The 14,299-nt window shown below is 44.2% G+C and overlaps 1 protein-coding gene across 1 annotated transcript; it reads left to right on the top strand.

The window, feature by feature from the left end:
• The first annotated feature begins 606 nt into the window (after positions 1-606).
• RHOXF1 (Rhox homeobox family member 1) lies at positions 607-3,172 on the top strand. Its single transcript, XM_036270061.1, has 2 exons — positions 607-1,064; positions 3,082-3,172. The coding sequence occupies exons 1-2, from the start codon at positions 607-609 to the stop codon at positions 3,170-3,172; spliced, it is 549 nt and encodes a 182-aa protein (XP_036125954.1).
• Positions 3,173-14,299: the final 11,127 nt, after the last annotated feature.

Below are 14,299 nucleotides of genomic sequence, written 5' to 3'. Positions count from 1 at the left end.
ACCCAGCCCCGAGATCCAGCTCCTGGCGCCCTGGGAAGCGTAGCGAACACTGCCTTCAGGGTCCTTGCAGAAACCCAGAGCAAGGACCTCCGTAGTTTATCATTTCAGCTTAATTACTATCCCGTGGCCTGCGACGACCAAATGTTGGTTCGTGAGACATTCTCCAATCTTTTCCACAGGGCTCCTGTGGTTCTGTGAGGTCTCACACCCTGCACTATCCCTCCCTAAGCACCCCTCCACCCCAGTCAGCTTGCTTAATAAAGCACCCTGCTGAAGTCGGGATAAGTAAGTGGAGACGTAAATTAGAACCCCGATTCCACACACCCATGCCCACCACCAGCACCCTTCTTCCCCAGAGTGCTCCCATTTTTTGGCCACACCCCGGCTGCTTTCTCGCCAAAACAAGCCCCACCCACCGCGACTCGGCAGGGGAACAAAGCCAATAGCAATCACTGAAAGCTGAACACGTAGGCACTGAACTTGCCGCAGACCGGATATAACCGGTACCTAGCGCCAAAAAGAGAACTGGCCTCAGCCTCTGCGGACAGTTGGGGTGTCCGACCAGCACAGCTTCTGGAGGCGCTCGACCTTGGCTGCATCCTAGCCATGGAGCCTCCGCCCCTAGGCGACTACTATGACCCCGGCTTGCCCGGCCAGGACGAAAGTGTGGTCGAAGAGGAAATAAGATCTGAATCTGTGCTGGGTGCAGCGCCAGAAGCCAAAGAAGAAGGCAATGAAGAGGAAGAAGATCTGGGCCTCATGGATGGCATCAACCGCAAAGGCGACGTCAGCCGCAAGGGCGACCAGGAAGGCAGCATCGGCCACGAAGTTGACATCGACCACGAAGCCCACGGGACCCACGAGAGCCACAAGAACCACGCGGGCGCTGCTGGCGACCAGGAGCCCCGGCAGCAGCTGGCTGAGATGGCCCAGGTGGCGGCTGCCGCGGCGCCGCAGCAGGACAATGCGCAGCCAAGTGTGCAAAGCAGTACCTTCACACCAGCCCAACTGCGGGAGCTGGAAAGCATTTACGAACACACTCAAGACCCGGACTGGTTCGCAAGGTAAGTGGCATGTTCCAAGAGGTGCCCAATTCTCCCAAGGGTCCAGGTTTATTTCTAGGCACATTTGTCTGGGCCTGGCACCTTCTCCTTCCCTTTCTAAGCCAACAAAGCCACCTGTGCCCCAGCGGTGTGGGAGGAGAATGCCTTCTGCGGGTCAAGGGAATATTTTCATACAATTGCCACCTGAATCAACTCTGGTTACTGGTCGGTGGTCATTTTTTTTTTATTTTTATTGTGGTAATGTACACTTAAAGTCAAATTTTGCTAACCTAAGTATACTTAAGGATAAAATTGGCTATCTCAACCATTTCTCAGTGTACAGTTCAGTGGTGTTAAGTGCATTCGTGTTGTGCAGTCAACCCCCACAACACTTTTCACCTTTTAACTAACACTGTACACAGTAAAGAACTCTCCATTCCCCCGGCCTGGCACCCACCTTTCTACTTTCTGTTCTTATGGAATTGATTACTCTAGGAGCCTCCTAGACGTGGCATCATACAGTGGTTTTCTTTTTGTGGCTGGATTACTTCACTTTCTTCCGTGTCGTAGCATGTGACCAAATTTCTTTCCTTTTTTAAGGCTGAGTAATATTCCATCGTGTGTAAATACCATATTTTGCTGCTTCTATCGTTTGGTGACGGTGAATAATGCTGCTGTGAACTTGGCGGTGCAAAGTCAGTTGGGAGTTTTCAATTACCTTGTGTATACCCAGAAGAGGAGTTGCTGGATCATATGGTAATTCTGTCTTAAAATTTTTGAGCAACTGCTCTACTGTTTTCCACAGTAGCTGCACCATTTTACATTTCCACTAGCAGCCACAAGGATTCCAATTTCTACACATTCTTCCCAACACGTGTTATTTTCTGCCTTCTGATATTAGCCATCCGAATGGATGTGAAGTGGCATCTTATGGTTTTGATTTGCATTTCCCTATTGATAAGTGACGTTGAACATCATTTAATGTGCTTTTCAAGTCCTTTGCCCATTTTAATTTTTTTATAAGACTAATTTGTTTCTCACTTCCACTATGGTAAAGTACAGATAACGTAAAATTTATTATCTTAACCATTTTAAGCGTACAGTTCAGCGGTATTTACATTCTTCTTACTGTGCAAGCATCCCCGCCATCCATCTGCATGGGTGTTCATCCTCCAAAACTGATACTTTATTGTGTAACACCCGTACAAGTGCCTCATGCAGGTGGAATCAGGCAGTGCCCTTTTACATTCCCAGTAACAGTGCACAAAGGTGTCAGTTTCGCCATGTCTTCCCCAACATTTGTTATTTTCTGATTTTTTGGCAGCAGCCATCGTAATGGGATGAGGTGTTATCAGTGTGATTTCGATTTGCATTATTTTTATGATTAATTAGTGACACTGAGCATGTTTTCATGTGCTTAGTAGCCATTTGATTACCACCTTTGGAGAAATGTTTATTCAGGTCATTTGAGCATTTTTCCATCTGAGTATTTTCTCATTGTTGAGTTGTAGATTTCTTAATATATTCTGGATATAAACTCCTTATTACATATATGACTTGCAAATATTTTCTGCCATGTCGTGCATTGTCTTTTCACTCCTTTTGACGCACGGAAGATTTTAATGTTGATGTGGTCTGATTTATCTTTTTTTTTTTAATCACCCGTGCTGGTGGCCTACTGTTGTAAACACGATTTTTGGCGTCAGTGTACGAAGGATGAGGTAGTGCAAACAACCGGATCCTTCTTTTATTCAAAAGTTTTATAATGGTTTCATCACAGATCTTTGCATTAATTTTTATAATTTTCTGAAGTTCACTAAAAAGATTTATCCCGACTACTCAGCTGTTGATGCCACCTGAAATTTTGAGAGACAACCGCCCATAAAGCAAACCTGGTGCTGGGAATGACAGAAAAGTGTACCTGTGGAGGTTGTTGAGGGGAGAATACAAATGTTAAAACAAGCATAAAGTGTATATCCATGTATTTCATTTTATTCACAACTCCAAATACTAAACATTTGTGGTTTTCTCCCCCCAGAAGGATCATTGTGAGACGCATAGGCATGACCGAAGCCAGAGTGCAGGTCAGTAATCCTGATAAAAGCCGAGTGGCCAGGAAATCGTCCTAAAACCAATTTCAGGACTTGGACAGCTTTGTCCTAGACATTCTCACGTTGCTGTGTTTTGCTGTCTGTTTTATGTTGGCAAATAAGTTTTGCCTTTAGGCATCTTTGTGGAGGGAAATGGGATATGAAAATTCCAGCTTATGGTTATTTCCCAATACCAGACAGAACACACTTCCTTAAAGGAAAAGAAAAAATGAACTGTTTCTCCCGCCTGTGTACACGATTAAACGTGTATTGTTTACAAGCATATAGATATTTAGGTCTCTAACCATATGCACAAAGACACGTATAAGTGTATCGTCGGGGAGAAATGAAATTTGCCCCCTTCCCTTCTTAGTTCTTCTGGTTGGCCTAACAAATAAAGTGATGCGGGACAGAGTAACAGGAGAAAAAAAGAATTTAATTCATACATATGGAGGTGTCACAGAAATACGACCGAAGGAAATGTCCAAAGCAGGCAGCTTTCATACTGTTTAGAGAAAGAAACAATCTAGTTGTGAGGAATTGACGAGACAAAGAGACTCAGGCTTGGGCGCTCAATCAATGAAGAATCTCAGCCGAGTTCTGCTTAGGGGAGTAAATTCGTCAAGAATTAACAGATGTATTTTGTATAGGCCTCTCGGTCCTGAATTCCCTATTTCTGGCGATGAGAATGTCTCTTTAACTCCCAGTGCAGGGAGGGTACCTTTCATATGGAAGATTTATTACCTGCTTTTAGGGGGACAGAGAGAGGAGAGTCAGAGTGTCCTTTTTGCACCAGCTGTTTCCCATATCACTTTCATTAAAAACAATCAACATGCCACATCGGTATATTTTGGGGGCGGCCTGCCTTGAGCCTCATCAGTACATTCAAAAAAGTTCAACTCCTTCTAGCACTGGTATCCTTTAAGGAGCACTTCTGTGTAGATTCCTGTTGGGGTTCAGCCTGCCTATGGGAGTATGCAAATTAATGCACAGAGGAGAGGCTTATAAGAGGTTCCAGTTGTGCTAAATTATGTAAAGCCAAGCTGAAGGTCTTAACTAAATCAGTGCATTTGTAAAAATATGGAGGTGGTGGAGTAACTTATCCAAAGTATTTTCTGTCTCAGCAATGTTTAACCGGTGTGCCGCAAGAATTTTAGGACATGCAGTACCTGACTATAGTCAGGGGCACTGACCTCTTTTCCCTTAGAATCAGCGGTTCTCAACCTGTGGGTCGCGACCCCTTTGGGGGTTGAACGACCCTTTCACAGGGGCCGCCTAAGACCATCGGAAAACACATATTTCCGATGGTCTTAGGAACCGAGACACGGATCCTCTATCCGTCTCCAGGCGGGCCTGCCCACATGCAGATAGGCCCACATACAACATGAGGAACTGTATTAAAGGGTCGTGGCATTAGGAAGGTTGAGAACCACTGCCTTAGATTGACATATACAAAACTGACAACAGCCAACACACAATAGCCCTCTGGTGTGAATGAATCAAAATTATACCCGTTTTGTCAGATCAGGCAAACATACAACGCATTTTTAGGTGTGTCGCAGAATTTTGGTAATTCATTGATGTGCGCCATGAGATGAAAAAGGTTAAAAATTGCTGCTCTACATGAACAACTCATGTTTAGCTAAGCTGAGACTGACATGGGAAGACAGCTTACATGATCCGTCGCCTGGTTCTCCTTCTTTTCTTTTTAAGGGTTTGGTAAGGCACTGGAAAGAGTGGCAGCCCCAAATGTCACTTATCTGAAACCCTTTGAGGTATCAACCTGAAAACATTGCTAGAATAATCACATGGGGAGGATGGGAGGAAAGTTTCCAACTTTGGAAGCCTGTCTACAGAATGAAACAAAGAGGCAAAAAGTAGTAATGAATTGGGCTAATAAGGATGAAAAGGTTAGAGGAGGATTACACACAGTCAAAAAAGGCCTTTCAGATCCGATGCAAATTCGAACGTTGTGAATCTGTGAAATGCATAAGTGAAAATTCTCTTGAGGAATTTCTAACACCCAAAGATTTTTGTTCCATTTCGATGGTACTGTTTCGAAGAGGCGAGTTTTATGGAATTTGTTTGGTGGCAGGAAGCAGCCCCCATTTCAGATAAATTGGTAGCTGTGTTAATTTCAAATACTTCTTTCACTCTTGCAGGCTGTGATGACCAGTTTGTAGGTCATGGGATCAAAAGGTGTATCAAAGTGATTTTTACCCAAAGGAAAGTGAAGAAAATCAGGATGGGTTTATTAGCTTTGCTACAGAGTGCATGTGAGTGTAGTGATAAAAACAGGCTGCAGCCCATTGAGTACTGGCATGCTGACACCATAACCTGGGCTCATAGGCCTGGCTCAGGTTGGGAAGGTTGGGAGGAGATTTGGAGCACTTTCTCAGGCTGGAAAGACATATGCAGAAGAAAAGAAAGAGCATACAGTTTGGTGCCTTGCGACCACACCCCCACCCCGGGCTTCCATAGTGCTCTCTCAGTGGCATTGGGAAGGGAGTAGGAGCCTCAAGAAACAAATCAGGGGGAAAACTTAGTGTTCTCATCTATTTCCAAACCCTACAGCATGAATTTCATAAGGAGCTTACGACACGACATGGTTTTCTTCCCTTCTTTTGCAAATAGAACCGATTTGTGAAACAGGTACTGGGAATACAGACCCATATCAGCCCATACCACAGCTAGCTGTGGGCTTTGGGGCTTTGGGGCTTTGGTTATGTTCCTGGAGATTGGACCACTGGTATATTTGGATCTCCACCCCCTGCCCCCACCACCACAGCTTGTTTAGACTATATACTCACGCGGCACAAAGACATCCAAGAGGGGAGGGAAAAAACAAGGTCTCAGGCAGGGAGAGATGGCCCTTTGTGTCGCAAAATGTGCAGTTTGGAAACTTAAAGGATTTAAATACAATGTAAACTCCCTTAACTGGGACACTGAGAAGATACACAAGTCTAACTGACAGGTTTTCTTTGTTTGCAGAAATAGTTGGCAGATATTCAGGGAGGAAAGAGTTTATGATCCCTTACCCTGGTAGTTCATTATCTTCCTGAAATGCCTATTCCACTCTTTGCCTTATGAATAAGGGATGGAATTGGGACTCCTGGTTCGGTAGCAGCGCCTAGGATAACCTGCCATAGTGGACAGCAGTGGCTCTGGGCCAGGGTCCTGGACCAGAGCAGAGTGAGCTTATCTGGTCTGGAGCCCAGGAGACTTTGTAGGGCGGGGCAGGATGGAGTGTGAAGAATTAACAATGGTTATGCCCTGGTCAGGTTGCTCATTTGGTTGGAGTATCATTCCATTGCACCAAAATGGTTTCGGATTTCATTCCTGGTCAGCGCACATACCTAGCTTGTGGGTTCCATCCTGGCAACTACAGGAGGCAACTGAACAATGTTTTTCTATTGCATTCATGCCCGACCTCCCCCCCCCAAACACACATTCTCTCTGTCTCTCCCTTCCTCTGTCCCTGAAAATCAATAGAAACATATCTCTGTGTGAGGATTACAAAAAAGAAGCAAAAGAATTGACAGCGGTTGCAATGGTATGCCTTTTCCTCCTAACCTTTGCGTGGCCGAAGATGTTTTTGAGAGTTTTAGTCAATTGGTGGTTGGTTGAGTTGGACTCAGCTGTGCTTAAAACTACAGGCTAAAATGTCAAGGCAGTGTCCAGGGTTTTCAGTGATTCTCATGACTCAGTAGAGAAGGCACAAACTACATGGGACCCTCATGGTGAGGCCTTGCTTGCTAGAGCACCTTTTTAACTCTCAAGAGGTTTCAGAGAACTAATTACCCCATAGACATCCCTGAAGGAAACCTTCCCTCTGAAAACTCATTATGGCCCTGGCCAGTTTGGCTCAGCGTTTAGAGCATCGGCCTGCGGACCACAGAGTCCCGGGTTTGGTTCCCACTAAGGGCACATACCTCGGTTGCAGTTTGTCCCCAGCCCTGGTTGGGGTCGTGTGGGTGGCAACTACTCCATGTGTCTCTTTCACGTGTATGTTTCTCTCTGTCTCCCTCCCTGCCCCCCCCACTCTATCTGAAGGTCAATGCAAAAAAACAAATGTCCTCAGGTGAGGATTAAAGATGATAATAATAATAATAATAATAAATACTCGTTCTGTTCTTTCCCAGTAATTATTTACTTCACTCAGAAGACAGGATTTTCAAATAGGGAGCCTTTACCCTCAATATGGCATAAAATAGGGCCCGCTATTTAGCATGCCCAAATTCCCACACATACAGAAAGTGACACTATCCTTCGTGAGGAGGGGGCAGAAGCCAGCTGAAAGGCTGACAGTCAGCTGTCAGGATATAGACCTTTCTTGGTCTAGCCTTGGTTTAACAACAGGAGTGACAAGGATTGGAGAAGTGAGAGATATCGATACTGAGAAATGCACCGTCTGCTCCTCTGAGCCACCTCTACTTTATGGTGTTGGAGAAGCCCTAGAATGCCATCCTTGTTCAGGACTCTGATTGGAGATCAGTTCTTCTGGTGCCACTGACTCCTATGCCACCCCTGCCACCCTCACCTCCTCTGCACTTGTGGCATCAATAAAGAGGCAAATTCTCAGTATGCTTGTCTTTCCGTGCCATATGGGACGAGTAGTGTACGTATGGAAATTGTTAAGGAAATGCCATTTTAAAGGCATGACCAGGAGGCCTCCTTTCATGAGATGACCTCCCCAAATCACTGTCAGTAGGCCCTGCACATCACAGAAATGTCCCAAGTGCCCATGGTGAGTTTGCACTGAGTCATATCTTCTCCTCCTTTCCCACCGTCACTGCATCCTTGTCCCCACCCTGTCCCTTTGGGACCACAGACATGTGCAAGATTGGGCGGGGTGTGTCCCCAGTGAGAGAACTGTGTTTCTGAACAGGGTGAGCTCCATTCATGCTGACAAGTTAAACCCGAACACAGGACTTGAAGGGAGTTGTCCTCGAAGGCTTCTCACAGGGCTTTATGGGCAGGTGACCAGCAAACCTTCATCTGGTGTGCTCCACATCTCATTCACAGCCTTCCCCTTTGGCGGAGGAGATTGGGGAATATTCTGGCCCACAGGTTCTGCTGCTTCAAAAGAAAAGTGAGAAGAGATTCCATCAAGGCCACAAAGAGGCTCTTCTCCCCCCCCCCCAGGAATGCCTATTATTGCTCTTTCCTCAGCTTAGCAGCCGCCTATCACGCCTTCAAATGTATCTTGTCACCTTCAACATCCTTGAGAGAACCCCAGATCCTGCTGTGGAACACTAAAAGGGGGCTTTGCGTTTAATGCTGCTCAAAGTCAGCATGAGGAGATGGTGTCCTGAGCAGTGTTGCAGAAGAATCACTCCTTGGAAGGAAGCAGTTTTACGTTTGCATCGTTCCTGCTGTCCTCTTTGGGTGAAACTGTCAAGGTAGGGGGAAACGAGGTTAGGAGAGTGAAGAGGCCAGGCCCACTTTTTAAATAGTATTAAGTTCTTCTCAGTTAAACCTTTGTTTCTGAGTAATTGTTAGCAATGCGAGGCTCCTTTAGTGGAGCTTTATGTTAAAAGTGACTGACTGTGCCCAGCCGGTGTGGCTCAGCAGATTGAGCATCGTCCCATGGACTGAGAGGTCCCTGTTAGATTCCCGGTCAGGGCACATGCCAGGGTTGCAGCTCGATCCCCAGTAGGGGGCGGGTAGGAGGCAGCCAATTGATGTTTCTATCTCTCTCTCCCTCCCCCTCTCTCTGAAATATCAATAAAAAAGTGACTGTGGACACCACAGTCATTCTATGGAGTGATTGCAATGACTGAAGAGAAGGTGGTGTGGTGACATCAGCATTTCTTCTGTGATGAGAGTTAATCGAAGATCAGTTTCTCAGTGCTTCTGCATTCCTAGTGTGAAGGGAGGCTCCAGTTTCTTGGGAAAGCATCCACTCTTTGCCCCTGTGTCCACTAATTTTTATCTGTTTCTTCTTCCAATCTTTGTCACTTGTGGGTATCCAATGTCACCAAAGTGGGGGGGGTGTGTATGAGAGAGAGAGAGAGAGAGAGAGATTGATTCTGGGCTTCTGCAGAAAGAAGGATGTTATTACTAGTCAGAGACCCCAAGCTTTGTTGAGAGTGGGGGAAATTTGAGAACATTCCACATATGCTCCTCTCCATTCTCACCAGATGATTTCAAAGTCAAAATTTCTGAATTCCTAGCATTGACCAACTTTCCTTCTCTTTTAAACCCCTGTATTCTCAGTGCTTTAAGTACCCTTCGAACTACAGGGCCTGTACAAATAATCTCTAAGTCCCCGTCAGTCACAGTCCTGATTTCTTCTCTGCTCTGGCTATAGATGAAAAAACTACATTCAGCCTTTCCGACCTGAGACTGCGGGAACACTCAGCACAAATCCCTCTGTTAACCCTCACCCCCTGTCTGACACACACTCACAAAGATCATTCTTTGTTCATGCTCACCCTGCATGAAAGAAAAGAAAAAGTCAATTTATTTAGTGCATGGTGTCTTTGTCACCTACATTGTTCTTTAGACATAACTCTACTTCTTTCAGGTGCCACATTTATTAAGGCCGAGTGGTGGCATGAGACATAAGAAACACACGGAGTATTGCTATATACGGTAATTTACCCTTAGCCTATGTTTGCGAAGAGAGATATTTTCTAAAATTAATCCCCCAAATTAACTAATGTCCCAAACAGAACTTCTCTCAACCTACACTTCAAATATTGCAAAAGTTGTCCTGGGCGGTTTAGCTCAGCGGTTAGAGCGTTGGCCTGCGGTCCAGAGAGACCCGGGTTCAGTCCTGCTAAGGGTGCATACCTTGGTTGCAGTTTGTCCCCGGCCCTGGTTGGGTTGTGTGGGTGGCAACCACTCAATGTGTCCCTTTCACATTGATGTTTTTCTCTCTCTCTCAACTTTGAGTGGACACCTCTGGGGTCAGTTGATGTAATGACATAACCTTCGTCCTAAGAATGCTGCACATCATAACTTTTGTTTTCATTTAAGACTTGCCTTACACTCCCTCCTCCCTTTAAGCCAAGGCCGCATGGTGTTCCAACCAGAAGTAATCCTTGCCTCAGCCACCTCCTCTTAGCAGACACATACTAATTTTCTTTTGTGGAACTCTCACACAGGATCACCTTCATGTGGCAAGTGAGACAGATGTTGAGGGTCCTGGTAGTAAAAGGGTGAAAATGATGGAGAACCAGTGTCATCATTTTATGCTACCCTTTCAAGCACAGTACCTCTTTTCCATCTGGGAAACACCCGGATTAAAGAAAGAAATCACAATAGTCTGTCTGCCTTGAAAGGACTTTTGTGGGCATCCAGTCCATTCCCTTCCCATTACAGATAAGGGAACACAAGCCCAGGGCAGTGGATTGGCCCTGCAAGAGAGAGCATGCAGACTGCATTCCAGAGAAGGCCAGCTTCTAGATGGCCATGCCCTCCCCTGGCCCAGAGTCACCTGGCAATGTGCAGTGCATAACCAGCTTCAGCTCTTCCACACTTAACACCTCCATTCTGCACAGAACTCTTTTTCAGAGGGCTGTTAACTCAAATTGTCTCACTCAGCCTCAGCACTAATCCACCTCCCCTCACCCCTCCCCAGGCATCCAGTGGCTGGTCAGTCTTGCACAGCAAACATCAGAGACTTGGGAAAGTGATGCACTTTGTACTCTTCTCATGAGAGGCTGAGTGTGACTCCATTACAACAGGCATCATTTCCTCCCTTCTGCTTGCAAAGCTAAGCTTGCCACCTGGCAGCACAGCTCCGGAACAAAAGCCTTCTCTGCACATGTGATGAAATAATTTTTTTAGGAAAGCAGGCTGATGGCTTGGAAACTTTCATTATGCCAATAAGAATGCAAAAAACTTTCTGGAAGCACATTCTTTTGTATATCACAAACAAGGGGACACAAGCAATTTAAAAGGTAGTGTTCAGGCATGGGTAGCAGATTGGTACTCATGGCTCCCTCCAAAGCTCAGCCCCCAGACAAAACTGGAGCCTGCAGAGTTGGAACATGATTTTCTATTTCAGGACCAATAATCTTGGTTTGCGGCAGGGTGAGGGTAGAGGCAACGTCAAGACCAAGGAAGAGTCTCTGTCCCATTCCCTTTGAACATTGTAGAGAAAGGAATGAAACAAAGAATATTTTGAAATCTGAAGTTGAAAAGAAGCCTTGGAGACCTAGGAGAAGAAAGAAATCCATCTTAATGGCCATGCATGGAGCTCTTGGAGGGTGTGGTGGGTGTAGGTAAATAGGTGCTAAACTGGACTGGGAAGTAGCCAGTGGACGGTGGGCTTTATAAAACAGGACACAGAGAAAAGGAAACTTCCATTTCATACTGAAATGAGTCCTCAACATCTTCCACAGATCCAATCATGAGGTCAAGCAACAGAGATCTTTTTCTCTCTGGCCTACCCTCCTATTAACTCAAATGCTCACTATAAGGGTTTTCACCAGGAGTAAAATACTCACAAGAAAGGAGCGAGAGTTAAGACATGGAATGAGTCTTCAAATGAGATCGTTTCTGGTCCAGTCCCAAGTCACAACATCCCAGGTAATATTCAGGTTTTATTTGATCATTCTAACCAGAAAAAGGTTGCAAGGATGTCACATGACTTCCATAGACCCTTCCAGACACACCAAAACCTCAACCCAAACAGGTATTCAGACAGAAATATTGTAAGATGTTAAACGTGTTCTTGCACATTCTGTTTAATTAAAGATTCAGGTTAGCCCAATGCAATATTTCAGAATCAAATCAAATGGGTTAAACTACTGGGTACCAATGAAGGATGTTTTGTGATTTCTTGTACCTGCACCATTTCAGTGGATTCCCTTTCCTCTGCATTGTGTCCTTTCCTATTTGATCCATTCATGCATCTGTTTATTCTTTCTTACAACTTAAGGCCACATATAAGAAAAAGCATGTTAACTGTGGATTAAGCTGTCCTTTTTCCAAGAGAAAGTGATCTTTTCCCTGGGTGAGTGGTAAGCAGTTTATAAACACAATCATATCAGAATCTGAAAGTCTTGCACTTTAAAAAGCAAGACAAGTACACAGCATTACTATGATCAGAATTTCTGCGGGTTTGAATCCAAAGTTTTCAAGCTGCCTATCTAAGCTGAAATCTAAGAACGTATTTCCCCATTTTACTCCTTTGTTTAAAATGTCATATATACTGTCCAGCCAGTGTGGTTCAGTGGTTGAGCATTGACCCATGCACCAAGAGGTCACTGGTTCTATTCAGGTCAGGACACATGTCCAGGCTGTGGGCCCAATCCCAGGGGGACATACAGGAGGTAGCCAATCGATGTTCTCTCTCATCGATGTTTCTATCTCTCTCTTCCTCTCCCTTTCTTTCTAAAATCAATAAAGAAAAAACAATTTTTTTAATGTCATATACACCAAATATTACCTTGCTGTCTGGAATTTTTATGCTTATGTGAATTTCCCATGTGCAATGTATTTAAACTTTGATTTTTCTCCTGTTAATTTGGTTCTGTTTATTTGATTATTAAACCCACCTAGAAGAACTTAGTAGACAGGAGGAAATTTATTAATATGTTATTGCCCCAAAAGGGTAAAATTTCATAATTTTTCTTTATATCATGCCTGCTATATTAGGGCATTATGTCTAGGAAGCTTATAGAATCACTGTTGTTCCTGGCTCTATGTGGTTAAACATAAACTGGATTCCCTGCCTAAGTGTGTCTTTACTTGAGGCACCCTGGGCTGAAGCCTCTAAGAACTGCTCCCTCTAGCCAAATTCTCTGGGCAGGAATCTTTCAGGGGAAACCTTATATACATTTTTTCATCTTTCTTATTTATTTATTTATTTATTTATTTATTTATTTATTTATTTAATCTTTATTGTTGAAAGTATTACAGATGTTCCCCCCTTCCCTTCCTTCTCACTCTCACCCCTTCCTGCTTTCCCAAAACTATTGTCTGTGTCCATTGGTTATGCATATATGGATATAAGTTCTTTGGTTTATCTCGTCCTTACATACATTCTTTATCCTCACTAGGACTGGAGAAAATTATTTGCTTTTATTCTACTTCATGATAAAAAGAAATTGCAATGTCCTATTTACCATTGATTTTCAGATTTTTCAAGTTCCAGTTCAATCCCCATGTCTTGTAAGAAGTGATTAATTGGATTTTTATCACATTGCATGGTTGTGAGTCACTTTTAAATTTATGGAAGCACAACTGTATAGGTGTGTGCATGTGTATGGGTAAATGTAGTATGTATGTATACTGTTGGGGAAGAAAATAAATTCCTTAGACAGGGAGGGAGTCTAACAAAGGGATTTGCTCAGAGCTTCCCTGTCTGCCACAGTTCATTCATGCTAAGGTGAATATGCTAAGGCTTCCTTCCTGAAGCAAGTTTTTCCATCAACAGCTAAAACTTATCTATATCCCTAAAGTATATTTTGGGGAGGCAAAGTTTGGTTTCCCTCAAAATGTATGAGTATTTTGTGGTTTCTTAATTAGACTGTAAACTCCTTGCAGTTTACACACTTGTTATCCTCCAAAGCAGTGCTGTGTACACAATAGGTATTCAGTAAGGACTTGTTGATTAGTTAGCAAATATAGATGAAGGCTGGATGGCCTTGACTAAGGCCAATGAACCTGGGGACTTTAACTAGCTGATCATGTATAGGGTTGGCTCCATTTTCTTATTTTCCTGCCAGCCCATCTGCCAGTCCTGAGTAACAAACTTGGAGGTAACAAAGATCCTTCCAGAAAGGGTCTGGCATTTACTTGGTGGTCTTAGATGTGGGTTAAGAAACAGATCAGAAACATGCTCTCCTCTCTGTCTGAAAGCAGTGTCTGGAGCATTTCCCTGGAAGTCTCTGAGTTGCAAAAACTCTTCTCTCCTGTTTCTTTCTCCTTCACAGTTATCTTTTTCCGTCCTATTGATTGTGTGCGTCTGTGTGCCCATGAGCGTGTGTGCATGTAATTGTATAATTCAGGGTTCATGTACTAGAAACAAGAGCCAAAGAATAACCAAGTCACGTAGAGAAAGAAAACACATGAGTTAAAATGACATATTCTGGAACAAGGCAAATACCACACGAGTAACAAAGCAATCATATGAGAGTTCAAAGAAGGTAGAAAGCACATTCAGTACAAATCTGAAAACATACATGGAAGAGGTGGACGTTAAGAGGA

This window comes from Molossus molossus, unplaced genomic scaffold (assembly GCF_014108415.1).
Source record: "Molossus molossus isolate mMolMol1 unplaced genomic scaffold, mMolMol1.p scaffold_m16_p_2, whole genome shotgun sequence".
In the NCBI taxonomy this organism is placed as follows: Eukaryota; Metazoa; Chordata; class Mammalia; order Chiroptera; family Molossidae; genus Molossus; species Molossus molossus.
This window is presented reverse-complemented; position numbering and strand designations above follow the sequence as displayed.

Coding starts and splice junctions, on each gene's coding strand:
- RHOXF1 (XM_036270061.1), top strand. CDS start 607: ATGGAGCCTCCGCCCCTAGGCGACTACTATGACCCCGGCTTGCCCGGC. Junction 1,065..3,081: donor GACCCGGACTGGTTCGCAAG/GTAAGTGGCATG, acceptor TTCTCCCCCCAG/AAGGATCATTGTGAGACGCA.